The sequence below is a fragment of the Phalaenopsis equestris genome, unplaced genomic scaffold (assembly GCF_001263595.1).
Source record: "Phalaenopsis equestris unplaced genomic scaffold, ASM126359v1 Scaffold000572, whole genome shotgun sequence".
Classification (NCBI taxonomy): domain Eukaryota; kingdom Viridiplantae; phylum Streptophyta; class Magnoliopsida; order Asparagales; family Orchidaceae; genus Phalaenopsis; species Phalaenopsis equestris.
Window position 1 is genome coordinate 1,088,168 of NW_018165012.1, and position 19,764 is coordinate 1,107,931.

The window sequence follows — 19,764 nt, forward strand, 5'->3', positions numbered from 1 at the left end:
AGGACTATATCAAAGTAAAATTGGACTTGAAAGAGTACAGTGAGAAGAAGGGATTAAAACTTCAAGAGAAAAACATATGTAAAGTAATAAAGCTCAAAACAATATATTATCTCACATCAGATCAACGAAAGACAATCTTTGAGTGGTTGCATTCTTTGAAGTTTTCAAGTGGTCGTGCCTCTAACATACACTGATGTGTTGATTTGGGGACGGGAAAATTATTCGGTATGAAAAGTCACGATTACCATATTTTCTTATAGTGCTTATTACGTTTTGCATTTAATGCCCTGCCAAATTCGATACTCGATCCATTGATCGAAATCAATATGTTTTTCAGGGAGTTGTGCGCAAGACATTTTGAATGTCGATTCTCTAAAAAGCCTTGACATGAGAAATTTATTAATTCTATGCAAGCCCGAACGAATATTTCCTCTCAATTTTTTTTTTGAGAAAAAAGAAATCTTATTTATTGTAAGAAAACAAACTGTTATAAATTTTTTTGTCCACAAATTATCTTTTCTAATAATCTATATTTTTTTGCCCACCGCAGACGTTATTTAGTTTGACTCGATGTTCTCCACTCATATTTTCTCTTATTACCATCCTCCTTCACAATGTACTTTGAAAATTACCTTTTTTTTGTATGGTGTCCTCACATATGCCAATAATTCAAATTAAAAAATTGTTTTAATTGTAAATATGATGAATTAAAAATTAGTAATGATGAGTTCGAAATATTTTAAATTTATTTTGAGATATATGAAATGTAAGAATTAATTTATTATTCATATTACACTAACTTTAAAATAAATATATTTCTTAAATTTATAGTGATCAAATTTTATTGTGAATGCTCCATTTTCTCATATTTTTTTTATATTAATATATCAAAATTCTTTTTTTTTGAATAACAGAACCTTCGGGATGGATGCACTTGTTTTAAAAGTAATTGTGAAACTGTTTTTTTTTTAATATTTTTAAAAAAATTATAGTTACTGTTATAAATTTATTTTATTTTTAAAAAGTTATGGTGGTATGAAAAATAAAATAAATAGTTTTTTTTTTTTTATCTAAATTTTCATCTAAAAACGACAAAATCTGCCTAGAGCATACTCAGGGTCAGGCCGCCCTCTTCCCGTCGTCCACCCTGCCCAGACAAGCAGCCCCCACACCTATCTCTCTTTTCCCGTTGTCCACACCACTCCCATATTCCCAAAAATTCCTACTTTCCTCTTTTCCTCACTCGCCCGCCGCCATTCTTGTCGATTACCCACTTTTCCCCCTCAAAGATCCCCTTTATTCGCTTAACCCACCACCAAAGCCGAATTTCAGAGTCCAGGACTCAAAAAGGCGAAGTCTTTCCGTGTAGAAAATACGACAAGCCAGCACAGGAATGCAGCAGCCCTCGCATCCGATGTCCCAAATCTCTCCGGGCAACATTACCACAGAGCAGATTCAGAAGGTTTGCTTCCTGTATTCTCCTCTTCTTCCGTAATACCTGAATCCCTAGCTCCGAACCTGTTATATGGGACTTGTGATCTCTGGTAAAGGTCTGATTTTGATCGAAGTTCGTTTCTTTGTGGAAGATAAGATTATTTTTTGGATTGGTGGGGAATAGGACGGATGTGGAGGTGGGGCTGGCCATGCTTGTTTTGTCATTGGTGGAAGATGTGCGCGGGTTGCGTTGCTCAGCTTTCTCCGCTGGCGATGCTCATTAATTGCATCCTGATTCTGATTACTGTAGGATCATGTGCGAAGGAAGGGATAGGAGTTTTGCTTTTTACAGGACTAGTTAATTTCTTACCGCTCGTTTTTTCTCGATAACAGTGTTGGCTTTGAACTCTTGTAAGTTCTAAATTCTTACCGCTGGAGGGTAAAAATAACTCAGCTTAAGGGGTTATTTATTATTATTGAAATATGTCACTAAAAAACTAGCTGACATTTATTAATAATAACTTGACATCAAATATGTAAGTAAATCAAAGAGACTAGGGCTCTTGCTGGGCTAATCCTTGGTTTCAATATTTCACATACCAAATGGTCCACAGCAGGAAAACTATTTCAATGCAGAGAAATTATACACCAAGCCAAAAATTACCTAACATATAAAATTTTATATCAAAGGCACTCTATTTAGGCTACTTAGATGCTAGATTTAGCCAGGACATATGCTAAAAAATTGATAAACAGTTTTTTTTATCCATAAAAATCTTATTATTTTTCATAAATTATATTCTCCTTCCATTTAGGCTAAACCCCGGACTCAGTAAACTCAGGAAGCAGTATTTAAGAGATTTACGCAATTTCTTCTCTTTTACTTGAATCCTAGATCTTAAAACATCACTGCCAAAGGGTATTATACATTTTAACCAAATTTATTATCTACATGCCAAATAGTCTTCTGTATTTAATGCTTCATTATTTCCTAAATCTGATTTTACAAGATTTACCAAATCATACTGGTTGTAAATGAGTTATGTTGGACAAATATGCTGGTACTAGATGGCAGACTATTTCACGGCTTTAATAAGGATGATAAAAAGAAGGGAGATTTACATACATACCACATAATTCTTATGTATTTACATATCTCACACCAAATTTTTAATATTTATTTATATGAACCTCAAATATCTAACATCACATCAAAATACCAGTATTATTATCTTTTTTTTTTATTTCAATACTAATACATCTTTTCATGCTTGCATTTTGATGATATTATGACACTAAAGAATTTTGGTGTTTTGGGGAAGATAGCTAGATCTTCTAACAGCAATAATGTTAGAGCATATTTATGAAAGGGCATAGAAGTAAAAGTTCAATGTGATTGCTTTAAATTCAATTTTGTTGCATGTTCAACTGATAACTCGACAATATACAAAAAAATGTTAGTAGCAGAAGGATTATTTATGGTATTTGAAAGAGTGGATGAATTGATAACTCGCTCTAAACCTATAAAAAAATATCTTCGTATGTAATATGATCATAACTCTTTCAAAATTATCTTTCATGCATTTAAAATTGAAAAAAAAACTAGTTGTATGTCATTCGCTTGTTAGTCATAACTTTGGGCGTTAAGAATTAGAGAAGGGAACTAATTATTAATAAATCCAACATTCTTTAAAGCAAAAGGTTTATTGTATCTAGTGTAGGGGGTGGATTTTTGGTGGGATACATCTTTTTTAGTTTCTTCGGCAGTTTCTCCCATTTTTTCACGTTTGTGCTGCTAAATTCATTGTCTCCTTTGTAAGTGTACTTGCTTAGCTGTGAATGCTCGTCTTCTCCTTCTTTGACATTTTCTGATTCATTTTCTAGTATGCGTGTGACGCACTTGTAAGTTTCTCAGTATTTTTTATTTTATTATTGTTCTTATTTTCTTGCATGGGCTCTTGGGCATGAACTAATGGTTGCATTTATGCATATTCAAATATTTTATATGCCGGTATATATCTATGCTTTTATATGAAAGTGCAAGTATGCATTACTGCTATACTATTCTAATTTTTTCAGCACTAAATTGATCCCTAAGTTTCTTCTGTGCTCTTATAGGATTTTTTTTTTAAATTGCCCACTAATTTGTTTTGTGTAGTATTTGGATGAAAACAAGCAGCTGATTTTGGCAATTTTGGATAATCAGAATTTGGGCAAACTTGCTGAATGTGCTCAGTAAGTAACTGACAAAGTAACATATTCAGATTTTTCATGGCCTTTGTATTTTTTTACAATTTTATGCAAAGTTTTTATTAAATTTATATATAATTAATTTGATTTTCTGTTTATTGTTTCATTTATAAAGTTTTGCGCCACTGAATGCGTAGCATCAGTTGTTTTTCACATTCACAGCACAGGGTATAATTTACTTACTAAGTGAGGGTAACTAGCTAATTTTCATTGATTGTTCTAACTAGTCTTTCTATCAAAGAATCAATAATGATTTATTTATCTTTAAACGTGTGTACTTGGAACAAAGTCCTTGTTATTTTGAAATACTGAAACTGCATATTATTTTTTGTTCTTATGATGTCTTTGATTCAATAGAACAACTTAATTTGGTTAGTATTGTCTTTGAACGGGTAATATACCAATTCCTTAGAAGTTTTCTGAATAAGATAATTTATTTCCTTGGTCAGAACGGAAGACTATGGTGAAGGAGTTTTTCAAACCATATTTATAAAGCTTCATTAGCTTTTATGACACTCAAAAGTTACGGAATTACTCCTTAAATACCAAAATTTGAATTTTTCACATATGCTGCACTCTAAATCATAACGTTAGAACTCCTAAAAATTTCTAGAATTAATCCTTATACACCAAATTCTGAACTACTGCATTTCCAACTTTCTAAGCATTTACCTCTTTTAGAAGTACCAATCTCTTAGACACCATTGAGAATAATAGAAATACTCTTCCATCTCTGAATTTAGACCTGAAATTCTTATAAATTATACCACTAACCAATACTATGGGAGCTGGATGGCTGCATGATGGTGTTCTGTACATAAATATTGAGAGGTGAGCAATTTAAGTCCTGTGTTGGGGAGATCTAGCTGCAAACAAGCACCACATATTGTTGTTCCAGCTGCAGGCAGTCATTGGCAGAGCTGATGGAGTTTAATGCGGAGAGGGAAGATTTTTTTTTTTGTTTAGAAGATAAAGAGTTTGGCCTTTGGATTTATATACATTTTTGTTGGGATAGTTCGATGGAAAGCCAAATATGCGTTGTTTTTTTAGTTTGATTAACCTAATCATGGTTAGAGGCTGGGCAAGGTGTCGCGAAGAAGTGACTTTGGTGCAACTGTGCAAAAGTTAAGTTTTATATGGGGGTTATACATGGCGGAGGAAGGTTTCTCTTTTTTATTGGGGACACAAATTGAGTATTGAGATTATTTCCTCAGTCCCTCTCAGTAAAAACTGTACAAAAGTTAATTTGAATTGTCTGATATTTATTGGCTTTTGAAATGGCACTAACATATGCTGGAAAATGTGTACAAAAATTTGATTTAGAAAGCGTTTAGAAAACCTTTGTACTACATGTTGAAGCTGATAGGACTTGTTATGTATATGCATTGTGTAGACATGTCTATGGAATTTTTGAATTGTTTTTCCTTTTCCCTTTGAAAGGCAAAAGGATGATGCCGCCCATGTAATTACTTATTGGTTACCCTTTTTTTTTTATTTTTGAGATATCATTAACACATATTATTTTTCTTATGTTGTTAACAAGTGGATTTATTACTTTTGCTCTCTGATTTTTTTTATTGTGTGCGTGTGTATGATTTCCATCCGGATCTTAGGAATCATGGAGTTTGGTTGGAGAGGGAGACACCATGAGGGAGTGAGAAGAGATAATCTGAGGTTTAAGATGAATAATAGGGTATTTTGACTCAAACATCATTAATGATTGATAATTTAAACATAAACTTTGAAATCCTTCTTATGTGGAAATAGGAGTATATTAAAAAAAAAGAATTTAAATCCGAATATTTTTTGAAATCCTATCATCTTATTATTGAAAAGAGAAGATATTTATAATAAAAATATTAGGAATCATAAAATACTAGAATAAACTTAAAAAGTTTTGATTAACCTTGATGCATGCCTTGCACCAACTTAGCTTAGATATACTAGAACCCTTTTCCTTAAGTTTCTTGTTGTAACCCTGATTTCAGTGGAATTGGTGGAGGTTGCATTGATTTGTGAATATCACTTGAATCATAAACATTTGTAGTTTGAACTTTGGAAATAAGATCTAGAAGTTTGAGATTTGGTCATTGCCGTGTATCATGCAGTTCTGCTGACAGTAGGAGTTTAATTTGTGTTCTTTCTGACAAAGAAGGTTGTATTTTTTCGAACTTTATATTCTACTGTATATTTGGATATATTTTTTTCATTTTAGGTATTTTTGGATCATATTTGTGACATATAGATCTCAACCTTATGACTAAGGAATAGGGTCAACATTGTTCGATCTTTAAGTTCAATAAATGTCTAAGGGATGACTCCAAGTTCAAGTTCGCAACGGCCTGATTGATTATTGTAGTTATCATTATAAAAGGTGAGTAGTCTTCTAGAATTGTCATTGACTTTTGAATCTTTGGAGTTTGAAAAATTGGTATGTGATTTGATTTTTCATCATGATGAGTTGGTTTGAATGGATACTTTGGAACAACCATATGAATAAACATCACACGACACTAGATATCCATAGGAATATTGTGCATGTTCATATGCATTAACAATGGTGCTTGGAGATAAGTAGACTACGAGATCAATGATAAATTGAGAACCGGATAATCATGCTTTTAATATGATTTGTGGCTCATTGAAACATAACTCATAATAAGTGCAATACAAGCATGTAATAAAGCTTTGATTATATTTGTAATCATGAGACTGGAGTTTTACATGATATTTATTTCATGCATTGCATTCTGTCAATAATCCTCCCATTCATCGTACCACATATTTCATTGATAGCAGTTGATGCATCATATGATTGCCTATTGTCACATATTGATAAGGAGCACCATGATATAGTCATAGTTTTTTCGTATCTGAATTTTGATGCTTATAGAAGATGAAATCTTCCGAATTTGTTATTTTGATTCCAATTCAGGCATGAAAATAGAATTTGATGGAAAAAATGGATGAATATGGGCGGCTATGGTTGAGATGAAATTATGTTCATCTTGAATTTGTCCCTTCAAAGCTTATGCTCACCTGGGTTTCACTCGCTCGAAAGAGAAGTTAAATGGGCTTAGGAAGCAAATAATTGAGAAAGAATAGGGCTTAAGCTCAATTTAGAGAGTGAATTGGAAGTATAGCTCTATGGGAATTAGCGAAGAGGAGACATGGGATTTGTGATTCCTATGAGGGTCTCAAAAATCATGGAGTACAAAAAAAGTAAGAGAGAGGGAGAAAGGATATGTTGAATAAGAGTGAAGATTGATTCTAATTCAGGATATTCTAAGGCCTTCTCAGAGCTTCTTTGATAGGCAGCTAATGTCAAGTGAACAAGTAAAAAGATTATTGAATGGACTTGAAATGACGAAGGGGGTACTCAAGGTTAGAACCTAACACAATATGGGCTAACATTAAAATGTTATTAAAAGAAAATTACTTATATCTTATTACGATCAATTGAGATTATGAATAAGCTCAAATATTTGTTGTTATGGTCTAAAAAAAATCTAAAATTAGGAAGGATTTGAAAACAATATTTTTGGATCTCGGACTGTAATCAAACTAAGAAGATGATGGCTTCCCATTATTTTAATCCACTTATGAGATTTTTCAACTATTGTATTTTGAACAATGACAGATTTCTTGTACTCCAAAATGTCTCTTCATATATTGGAAATTCATATTTTTTGTCAAAATAATCAAGCTCAAACAAATACATTAAGGATAGTAAACATTATTAACGATGAAAAATAAAAGGGAAAGTTGGTAGCTACCACATTATAAGTTAGAATTGACATGAAAGCTTATTTTACTCGTCTCCAAGCAAGGCACTCTGCAAGTGAATGTTCTAGTAGAAGTTTACGCATTATTGTTGAGGAAGAACTCAATGAATGTGATGAAGGGGAAGATTTGCATGAATTTGATGAGAAATTAAGTGATTTTGAAGATGCTTCGATCAAAAATTACTTTTTTATTTTTTTACGTGAGAGTTTTTATTGTCGCTTATACTTAACCTTATTGAAGAGAACTTCAATTTTTTATATCTACTTTGAACATGATGAAAAATTCTATAAAATTATATTAGATAGTGGGAGCTGCTTGATTATGATTGCCAAGCTAGCTTTAAATGCATGAAACGAAAAGCTAAAGCACGTTCACAACCTTACAAACTAGTTGAGGTAGATAAAACAATGATTTTTGTAATCCTAACCTATATAGCCCCCACATTGGTCACATACACCAACATGATTTGGTGTGCATCTTACTAATGGTCGTTGCACATGTCGTTTCATGATGACCCTAGTTGTACAATTTTGACATGACTTGCTTTCGGAATTTTGATATTTATTCATTCAGCATTAATGGTAGGTGGACCATTTTAAAACCTACCAAGCTTGAAGACTCTTGCACATCAAAAGAATCAAGCAAACTAAATGAACATAAGCACATTTTGAGTCAATTGACTTTGAGAAGGAAGGTTAAGTTTTGGATTTATTTTACGCCTTGGCAGTTGTAGAATTAAATCAAAGTGCCATTAAGAACATATTAACTTTTATGTTGTTACCCAGCGTTTCTTTGAATATGAGGAATTGCGTCTTAATGAACTATCTATTATACTACCTCCACTTAGGGCTACCTTACTCATTATTGATTTGATCCTAAGATCATTATTTCCTAACTAGTAGATTGTACATGCAAAATAAAGAAGGTGGGTTAATGAGCTATTGAGGAAAGGATTTTAGAGTGCAAGTCCTTCGTAGTATCTACTTTATTCATATATGTATAACAAACATAAGCTAGATAATATATGTGGATAATTGGCAATAAATAAGATCACGAACAAGTGTCAAATTTTCATATAGAATTCAAGTGATATGTTTTGCATGATGATTGAGGCTATAATTTTCCAAAAATTAACTTAAGAAGTGATTATCACTAAAGTGAGATTGAGAGATGTGTGAAAAGCTATACTTATAACAAAAGATAATTTATATGAAGAGTATCATACATTTTGGATAAACAATGCATAAGGATTATGAATCATATTTTGTAATTTTTTATATGAAAATTTTTTTACTGCTTAGTTTGTTGATGCTTTAATTTACAACAAAATAAGGGAATATCATTTAAGAAACCTTAGAAGAATATTTAAAAAATCACAATATGAAGATTTATATCAAAATTTAAAAAAGTGTTGTTTTCTTAGCATAGCCATTGAGTTCTTGTGTTTTGAAGTGTCTTTTAACGGTGATCCAATCAAAGTTAAGGCAATTAGTGCTTGGCCAATGCCTATCAATATATATGATGTTCAAAGTTTTCATACATTTTATGAAGGAGTTTAGCACTTTCGTAGCCACCGACCCACTATTCTTATGGCCTCAAGAAGGGTGATTTCCAATGCATGAAATCTATTAGATGTCACTTAGATAAAATTATGGTCATGATTGAAGATGGATGTGACTAACTTAAAAATGAGATGTTGTGGGTATCATATCATAATGTAAAATTGGTTAAGAAGCCCAAGGAAATAAACACAATATTGGGTTTTGTGAAGTGCTTACTTATTCCCTATAAACTTTAAGAGGACGTGACATGGACTTTGTTTTAGGATTATCACACACTAATGAAATGTGATTATGTTTACTTATTCCCTATAATCTTTTTTTATCTCCCAAAAATGGCTCTTTTCATTATGTTTTTTTTTTTAATTATTGACATGTCCCTTATAGCAAAATTATATTTCAATGAAGTGTTTAGATTGCGCAGGCTGCTTAAAGTGATTGCGTTTAATAGGACATGAATTCATGAATTATTGTTGAAAAGCTAGAAAAAAAATGGGAACTAATTAAATTTTTTTACTGCCCATCTCCACAAACTGGTAGTCAAACTAATGAGTTAATAGAAGTATGGATGAGAAAATACGTTGTCCAAGTAAAGAGCACACATCTTGGCAGAATCTAACACTACCAACATTCTAGTTTGCATATAATATATCATTTTCCAAGTCTGCGGGAATGAGTCCATTGAAAGTTGTCATGAGGTCAACGTAAACACCAACTTTGTTGAACTTATTATTAAATCTAAATCTAGTGAATTTGCATAATCATGTGCATAGCTTATGCATGATTTGCATGAATATATGCTCAAGAAACCGACAATTAATTATGGTAATTGTGGAATTTAGGAGGAACTTTTTTGGAGAAAAGCTCTCTAATTGTTCATTTAACTAATACAAACAAATAACAATTATATAAAACTCAGACTATTTCTCATGCAATTGGAGGTAAATTCAAATCATCATGATAAGAAATAAATAAAAGCACAATAATGGATAATTAAGGGAAAACAATTCTCACCGTCAAATGTGGCAGTAGACCCATAATTTCCTAAATCGTGGGTTGGCCCATGTCATCCACAATTATACGCATATTAACACCCCCCTCAAGTTGGGCTGTATATGTCATACATTCAAAATTTGTTTCTGAGATCACTAAAGTGGTGTCGAGGAAGAGCAATGTGTAGTGCAATTATTCAAAAAAAACTTCCTTAGAACTTTAAGAATCTTGGTAACCCCTGTGCTGTAGGAGGAATTTTTTCAGGAAGGCCCTATGCGAGGTAGGTGTCATTGTCAATTTTTAAGAGGCTAGGATTAGGAGAAGTCCAACCCACCACTGTGACCCTTTTGTTTGCTGTCCAATCACTTACCCTAGTGGTGTTATAGAGGATATCTTAGTGAAGGTAGATAAAATTATCTTTACATTGGACTTTATTGTTTTAGATATGAAGAAGGATAATAAGAGCCCAATCATTTTAGACAGATCTTTTCTAATCACAGATAGGGCTATGATAGATGTTTAGAAGGGGGAGTTGACTATGTGGGTGAACGATCAGGAGGTGACTTGATGTATTGAAATCTATTAAATACTTTTCTGATTCGAGAGATGACTCTTTTTTTAGGCTAGATCTGGTGGATGGTCTCATTAGAAGTCAATTTCAGGAGATTTTTGAAGTTGATCCTGTAGAGTAGAGTTTGATTGTGGATGATAGTAAAGACTCTAAGAATGAATCGTCTCTACTCTTAGAGGCGAGTCCTAGGGTTTATGGGGATAAATTTGAGCTTCTTAATACTCCTGGCTATTCCGAAGCCTTAGTGCCATTATAGAGGAGCCCCACTGGATTAGAATTGAAAACTTCACCTAAACACATAAAATATGCCTTTTTAGGTTAGCCATCTACATTACACGTGATTATATCCTTATAAATCATTAAGCTGCAAGAAGATAAGTTGATGAGAGTTTTGAGGACGTTTAGGAGAGCCTTTGGTTAGATTTTAGCTGACATTAAAGGGATTTGTACTTCACTTTGCATGCATAGAATTCTCATGGAGGACCACAAACCCAAGGCCGACCCTCAGAGAGACTGAATTCACTGATGAAAGAAGTAGTTAAGTGGGAGAGGATTAAGTGGCTTAATGTAGACATTAGTTATTCTATTTCAGATAGTGTCTGGGTCAGTCCAATTCATTGTGCACCCAAGACGGAAGGGACTGTTGTAGAAAATGAACACAATTAGTTGATACCTACCCGACATGTCGCCGGGTGACATATTTGTATTGACTATAGAAACTTAAACTCTGTCATTATGAAAGACCACTTCCCTCTTTCCTTTTTAGATCAAATGCTGGGTAGGTTAGCTTGCCACCAATTTTTCTACTTCTATATGGATATTTGGGATACAATCAAATTCCTATTGCTCTAGAAGATCAAGATAAACTACTTTCACAAGTGCTTTCGTGACTTTTGCATTTGGGAGGATGTTTTTTTGATTGTGTAATGCGCTTGCCATATTTCAACACTTCATGATGTCCATTTTATGTGCTTTGATTGTGAAGGGAATTGAGGCATTTATGGATGAATTTTTTTTTTTTGGCCCTTCTTTTGATACTTGCTCAGAAAATCTGATTAGGATCTTGTAGAGATGTAAGGAAACAAATCTGGCTTTGAATTGGGAAAATTGTTGGTTTATGGTGGCTGAAGGAATTATGTTGAGGTATAAAATTTCGGAAAGGGGTATGGAAGTAGACCCAACAAAAATTCAGATGATTGAAATTCCCCCCCCCCCCCAACTTATGTGTGGAGATTTAGGAGTTTTTTAGGCTATATTGGGTTTTATAGGCGATACATCAAAGACTTCTTTAAAATTACCAAACACTTGTGTGATTTATTAGAAAAAATGTCCCCTTTGACTTTGACTAGGACATCCACACTACTTTCAACACTTTAAAAGAAATATTAGTTACTACGCCTATTATTGTTGCACCTGATTAGGAGAAGTTTTTGAGCTTATGTGTAACGCCACTGATTATGCTGTAGGAGTGGTTCTAAGGCACCATATTGATAAAGCTTTCGGGTAATATACTATGCCAGTAAGGCTTTGAACGAGACTAAAGTGAATTATAACACCATAGAAAATGAGTTTCTGATTATAGTATATGTTTTTGATAAATTCAGATCCAATCTGATCGATACCAAGTAAATTATTTATATTGATCACGTTGCGATTCAATATCTTATTACTGAAAAGGATGCAAAGTCTCGTTTGAACTGTTGGATCCTTTTTTACAAGAGTTCGATATCTATGTGGTGAATTGGAAAAATACAGAAAATCAGATAGCCGATCATTTATTTGGGCTTGATTAGGGGAATTCATCTAATTCTCATGATGAAATTAAGGAGAATTTCCTTGACAAGCAGTTTTTGGCAATTTATGAGGAGAAAGTGACATAGTATACAAACATAGTGAATTTTATCGTTAATGACATTCTATTTTAATGATCTGTCATACCATCAGAGGAAGAAATTCCTCTCTGATGCCTGGTTATTATTGGGATGACTCATCTTTATATAGAAATTGTAAGAAACATGTCATTAGGAGATGCTTACCTTTAGAAGAGACCTAGGATATGATTAAAAGATGTCATTATTTTGAATATGGAGAGCATTTTGGGGTTTATTGAACTGCTGCAATAGATTCTTCAATCAGAATTTATTGGTCTACTCTCTTTAGGGAGTAAATAGTTATATTAAATTATCTGATAGATGTCAGAGAGTAGAAAATATATCAAAAAAAATGAAATGCTCTTGAATTGCACTTTGCAAGTAAAAATATTTGATGTTTGGGGATTGGATGTCATTGGACATTTTGTGCTTTTGCTAGGAAAACTTTATATTTTGGTGGCAAAGGATTGTGTCTTTAAATGAATAAAGGTTGTTGCTCTCTCTAATTGTGAGGTTAAGTGCGCTTCAAAATTTTTGAAGAAGAATATATCCTGTAAATTTGGAACACCCAGGGTGATTATTTGAGATGAGTGGAGCCATTTTAGGAATAGAATGATTGACTCTTGTTGCAAAGCATGGAATCAAGCATAAGATATCCACTGTCTATCACCCACAGACTAATGGTTTAGCGGGGTTTTCAAATAGGTAAATTAATGGAACTCTTGAGAGAACTGTTAATCCTAATAGGAATGATTGGGCTCTGAGATTAGACGACGCACTTTGAGTCTATAAGACTGCATATAAAACACCCATAGGAATGTATTTTATAGACTTATTTTTGAAAAGACATGTAATTTACCAGTAGAATTTGAACACAATTTTTTGGGCTGTAAAGAAATTTAATTGCAACTTAAAAGATTCGACAGAAAAAAGACTTGCAAATAAATGAGTTGGAAGAGATTAGAAATGAAGCCTATGAAAGTTTCAAGATTTATAAAGAGAAAATTTAGAAAAATGACACGATCAGAAGCTTATTAAGAAAGATTTCTAGTCTGGACAAGAGACATTATTATTTAACTCCTGATTGAAAATATTTCCTAAAAAACTTAAGTTTAGGTGGTTCGGTCCATTCTCTGTAGTTAAAGTTTACCCTTTCGGTATTGTTGATATTGAAGATAAAAAGTCTAGTATGAAGTTTGAAGTAAATGGTTAGAGGCTCAAATTATATTTAGGAGGAGATAAAATTGGCCTTAGAGAGACTATGACTTTGGGTTAGCCTAATTGTAAAATCTGGCATTGTCGGGCTGAAGACAATAACCAAGTGCTTTCTTGGGAAGCAACCTAGGAGTTATCTTCTAATTAATTTGGTTTTTTGTTTTGGTTTGAGCTCGATTTGATTGGATAGTTATTTGGTTCCTAGTGTGTGATTTGCTTTGAAATGTTTGTGTTTACTCAGAAGATTTCTACTTGTGTGAGATGTGATTTTAGTTGCTTCAGCTTTTAGCAATGAGTTGTGTTTGAGGAAAAAATAAATTTGTTTTTGGTGTGTGATTTTATCGGAGGTTTTGAATCATGTTTGATTTGGGTGGTGAATTTTATGTGCATTGGGTAGGCTTTGGGCAGGCCTTATTGGCAATTGGAGAGTCCAAATGCACACTTGCCATGCCTTGAACTCGAGGACCTGGCACATAAGCGTCAGGCTTTGGGTGCGTATGTGCTGCTCCAATGCGAGTGTTACTGCCTAAAACTTGAGCACCTGGTGCTTATGCGCCAGGCTTGGGGCGCCCTAGCGCCCTGCTTTCATTGTTGTCGCTTCTGAATGGCAGGCATTGGTGCGTCTGCTGAAACAAATCTTTACCACACATTCTTCTTCCTACGTAACCCCTCAGATCATTACCTAACACCCAATTTTCTATCTACCACCTCCATAGACATTATCTACCACCATTTCATTGTTATTTATAGCTTGCAAGGGTAATCCATTCTCATCACAAATTTAAATTCTTCTTTGTTCCTTACATAAGCAAACAATCTTCTTCAATCTTAAGGCAGGAGAGAAATCTTTTCAATTCGCTTACCTCCTGTTTCCATCTAACTTTTCTGGAAAGCCTCATTAGACCTCTCATCATTTTTTGATTTCATAGTCGTTTTCTCTATTCTCTATTTGAATGACTTCTAAAACTAAGGGTAGCAAAACTCTTTTCTGCAATTGACTCGAAGAAATTTGTATGCTAAAAGCCACCACCCGGTTTTAGGATTTACTAGTTTCTAAGAGTTTAATTCATGAAAGAGGATTTGCTAGTCAGGGGGATATAAAAACTATGATAATCAAGAGAGATTGGGAAACATTTGTTACAAGGTAAGGATTTCTTTTATTGTTTTGGTAACAAAATTTTATGCTAATTTTAAGAAACAAAAAGAGGGTAAAGTTTTTGTAAGGGGAAAATAGGTGTAGTGCAATCGTTCAGCTATTAACTCTATCATGGACCTCCGTGATATGGATGATTGTTATTCTTTATTCTTTTCTTCTATTTCTTTGAATGTTTTATCTGAAATAATTGAATTTCTTACTGATGGGAGAGGAGTGTAGAAAATGAGGGAAGAGAGGAGGGTTAGTTTCTTTGCTATGGTTCTTAATGCTGCTCCAAAAGCATGACTACTTTTTTTGTGCCGAAATTTTTTTACTACAAATCTTAATAAGATGACTAGAAAGACTATTCTAAATTATTGCATCCAGATGTCAAAACCTATTAATACGGGACAACTCATTTATGCTTCTATATGTAATACTCTCTAGGTGAGTTCTACGATTGAATTATGGCATCCTGAACTTATTTTTGTATTTGTATATGAGGGCCGGAGTTAAGTACGAAACTTGGGAGAAGCAGTTCCCTCATAAGGCAATTTCTAGAAAATCTATTCATGGCTATAATAAGACAGTCCATGATAAATTCTTAGATACCGATAAGTCTGATTCGTCCCAATCTAGTCCCAGTTCCTCTCAACTTCGATCCAGGGAATTTGCTCAAGTCACTGAAATCTGTGAGTGGTTGGATACACTGGCTCTTGATGCGGCGGCAGAAGCAGATGGACAAAAGGATGCAAAATTCAGGCGTTCAGCAATAGAGAATGTTTGAGCATATTGAGTTGTTCCATACGACTCAAGTAGAGTGGTACAGTTGTTATGGATCAAGCGACTAAGTTTATCTAATTCAGTTTCCAGAGGCACCTGCATATGAACCTTACCAGGAAGAGGATTACCTGGAGTGGGATTGTATTTTGTGTTGTTGTGGTTTGACGTTATTTTCATGTTTTATGTCTAACATAAAAAAAACACCTTCTTGAATGAGGATCTGGAAGAAGTGTATACGGTGATACCACCGGTACTTGAGAATGATTCCAATAAATACCTAATATTCAAAACTCAAGAAGTCTATCTATGGGCTTAAGCAATCATTAAGAGCTTGGTTTGAAGTGTTTGTTAAAGCTATGAGATCTATTAGGTATTCTCAAAGTTAAGTAGATCATAGTCTGTAAAACACACTTGGAAATGTAAAATTATTGCACTGATGGTATATGTGAATGATATGATTCTGATGGATAGTGATGAAAGAGAGGTTCTCAATATTAAATGAGTGTTTGTCACGGAATTTGAAATCAAGGACTTAAGAACCATATGGTATTTTCTAGGTATGGAGGTAGAAAGTTCCAAAAAAGACATCATTATATAATAGAGCTGATCTAAAAGAATCATGGATGATTAGATGTAATCTTGCTAATACTCCAATGGATCCCAACAAGTCAGATTGGAGAAGAAAGCGTCTCAATGGATAAGAGAAGATATCAAAAATTGGTAGGAAAACTCATTTATCTGTCACATATGAGGCCATATATTGCACACTATGTCAGTATTACGAGTCAACACATGAATAACTCAAGTGAAGAGCATTTGGAGATGATGTACAAAATTTTGAGGTTTCTCAAGAAGGATCCTGGTTATGGATTAATCTTTTTTGAGAAAAATAGGAATAGAGAAGTGGAAGTCTATATTGATGCTAGTTGGGCTGGGGAACTCACTGACTGAAGGTCCACCACATGTTGCCACTCCTATGTATGGAAAAATCTGGTGACATTGGTGGGGTATTTTTGTCACCTTAAGCCATATAATTTTTCGGAAGACTTGTATCTAAATGATTGGATGCAAAATTTGAAGAATAATATACATTCCCGAGGAAAGGATATATTACATTAAAAATGGGCCTGATCACCCAGATAATGAAGACCTTCGTAACTCTACGGAAGTAGGCCTTTTCCCTTACCCTAGAGGTGTAAGATAAAATTTATTTTATTCTAGAGTCAGGTTCCCTACAAGGACAAGCCTTCATAGTTAATTACACCTCGAAAGCCGTGACTCCTGAATAAAACTCTCGATTAATATAATGATTTAGGTTATTTAGATTAGAAGATTGACTTTCAAAATTAAACTTTTGGAGGTGAAGGATCCAAATTAGAAAGATTAAGCTCAAAAGGGCAGGATTTACGATTTGATGACTGTGTATCAAGAGAAGGCCCGGACAGAGGGATTTAATCGTCCATGAAAGGATGATGATCGAAGAGTTTAAAAAGACTGATAATGAGCTTTGATTGATCACGTAAGGTTAAAGGGATAGTGTAGGAATATTTTGATTGATTGATCAAAATTATTGAAGCTCTTAAACTAGGGTTCATAATCGGTTAAGATGAATATCTAAATAAAAGTGAAATCCTAGACTCTGTGAGGAATCTTAAAGGGTGTACTAACCTAAACTTTGGGAATAACATCTCCATTCAGGTTGCCCATGGTTCGCGCATGTTTATGTCCTTCAAATATAACCAACTTCATAGCCAGAAATCCTCCTTAAGCGTCATGATCATGATTTGTGGAGGATTTCTTAATTTCAAGGTAATTTGAAATGCCTTTGTCAGTAACCATATGTTACATCATGCTAAGACATTCCCTCTAGTCTCAGGGAGTATGTTGTTTGTTTTATATGTCCTAGTCCTTAGCACTGGCTATGACACCGATAGACTAATCTAGGTTTTTATAATTGGACTAACTTAGGGTAGACATATGATTCTTAGTTCTGGTGTCTAAGTTGACAAACTCTAGAGTTTGTATCGGATCTGCCTAGGTTTGGTAGGGGTGTCAATTCGGGTCAGCGGGTCGGATTCATGTATGATATGAAAATGACCATACCCGAATAGAGTCAACCCGAACCCTAGCTTGACCTGCTAACTCGAGCCCAACCCAAACTTTCGTGCTTATTTGGGTCATGTTTGAGTTTTTGAGTTCAACACGAATAAAAAACTGATCGAATTCTCTGACCCTAACCTGACTGGAAAAATATTTGGGTCATCCCTAACCTTGATTTTTCGAGTTGAGCTCAAGTTTTTTTGGCTTGTCGTGTCAATTTTTGACACCCCTGAGATTTAGTTTTCATTCTTTTTGTTCAGTTTTAGATGTCATTTGAGGTCTTATATTTAATTTGTGTTTTATTTTAGCTCCTAAGTTTGTCGGTCGTGGTAAAAATTCAAGGTTTTTCTAACTTTTTTATTTTGCTTATGTTTTTGAATTTTAGGTGTTTTCTTAGATATTTGTGGAGAAAATCATTTTGTGAGAGGTTCACCCTTTATTTTATGTACCTTTTATTTATTTTTGTTATTGTTTTTTAAACTATATGCGAAACAAGAAATATAAAACTAAATATGCAGAATATAACATGCATTTTTACCTGGATTAGAATTGGGTTGGAGTGAGCTGAGGCTTAGCTAAGGTCAACTCAAAATCGAACTTGGATTGGACCTAGGTTGGACTTGGGTTGGACATGGGTTGGACATGGGTTGACCTGGGCTGAATCTGGATTGGACTTGGGTTGGAAGTGGGTTGGAACCAGATTGGACCAGGGTTGGACTTGGATTGGACCTCAGTTGTCTTGGATTAGACCTTTGTTGGACCTGGGTTGACCTGGGTTGGACCCCGGTTGGGCGTGGGTTAGGCCTGGGTTAGACCTAAGTTGGCTTGGATTAGACTTGGGTTGGGTCTTGGTTGGACCTTGATTAACCTGGGTTGGATCTGGGTTAGGTTCGGGTCAGGTTAGGTAGGTCGGATTAGGGTTTGGATTAGGGTTAGGCTGTGTTTGGGTTGACCTGGGCCAGACCCAAACTCAAGCCTAATTCAAGGCTATTGACGTGGGTTAACTCAAACTTCAGTTAACTTAAAAGAACTAGACAATATAAAAGAGGGGAGGCTTATCAGAGAAGAGGCAGGTTGCGGCGGTTCGTCGGAGGAGGCGACTCAAACTCTTCTTCCTCTTGTGTGCTCTTCTCTATGTGGAAGGCCGAAGTCAATGTGTCGAAGGTGGTGTTGAGAGGGCCTATTTATAGGTCAGAGAGGCAGTGATAGAGGCCTCTATGACCGTCAAGTAGGGCGGTGGATTGAGAGTCGATATCATTTTAGCGGTTGGTGCTTCCATGGTTTGTTGTCTGCAAACTGACACGTCAATTCTCCAATGGATTTGAGGGCGAAAGCCATAGATGGATGTGGTGGCTTTGGGGGTGTAGCCACACCAACGTCGAGCGTGACGACATTCGGGAAATTCCAGGCGTGGCTACTCACGAAACGGGCGTAACCACACACAAGAACTCCTGGGCGTAACCACATGGTCACGCACACGCACGTGGTTGGTTGTGCATGCAAGTGTGGATGTGGGATGAGTTGAATTTGAGCAGATTTTGAGTTCGAATAAAGTGTTGACTAAAACTGAGGTCATGGTGAAGTAAGAAGTAAAATGTTATTTCTAGAAGCAATGTAGAGTCGGAATATAGGGCACTCTGTTTTCGTTTGTTTTTCTCTCTTTTATTTTAGAATGAGTCGCTAGCTTGTCGATCATCGTCGTATACTTCCTTCATTCGAATAAATCTCCATCCCGAATCATATATGTGATTCGAAGAGGAGAGGAAACGAATAAGAAGGGACATACGATAAAACAACAAACAAGAGAAAACACAAAACGTGGAGAGCCTACGTGCGGTAAACCTCGCAAGGATAGGTTAAGAGTGTCCGTCTAAACGAGATCGGGCGAAAGCACCTTAAACCGATATTCGCGAAAGAATACCTACGTAAACTACTCATAACCAGAGATTCAGGTGTAGGTGCCTGTTCTGGGGTCAAGAGCACTCCTAAGGGGACGTATCCCACTTGGTTAATTACATCTTGGGGGGGTCCCCGAGAATACTCTCGATAAAAGGAGTTTCGCTTGGA

The 19,764-nt window shown here is 34.8% G+C and overlaps 1 protein-coding gene across 1 annotated transcript in view; it reads left to right on the plus strand.

The window, feature by feature from the left end:
• The first annotated feature begins 1,098 nt into the window (after positions 1-1,098).
• Positions 1,099-19,764, plus strand: part of LOC110029444 (GRF1-interacting factor 2-like) — a 36,154-nt gene continuing 17,488 nt past the window's right edge. The window contains exons 1-2 of the mRNA XM_020731749.1: positions 1,099-1,462; positions 3,593-3,669. Of these exons, the coding sequence (XP_020587408.1) occupies positions 1,394-1,462; positions 3,593-3,669 (146 nt within the window). The 5' untranslated portion in view covers positions 1,099-1,393. The remainder of the gene's footprint in view (positions 1,463-3,592; positions 3,670-19,764) is intronic.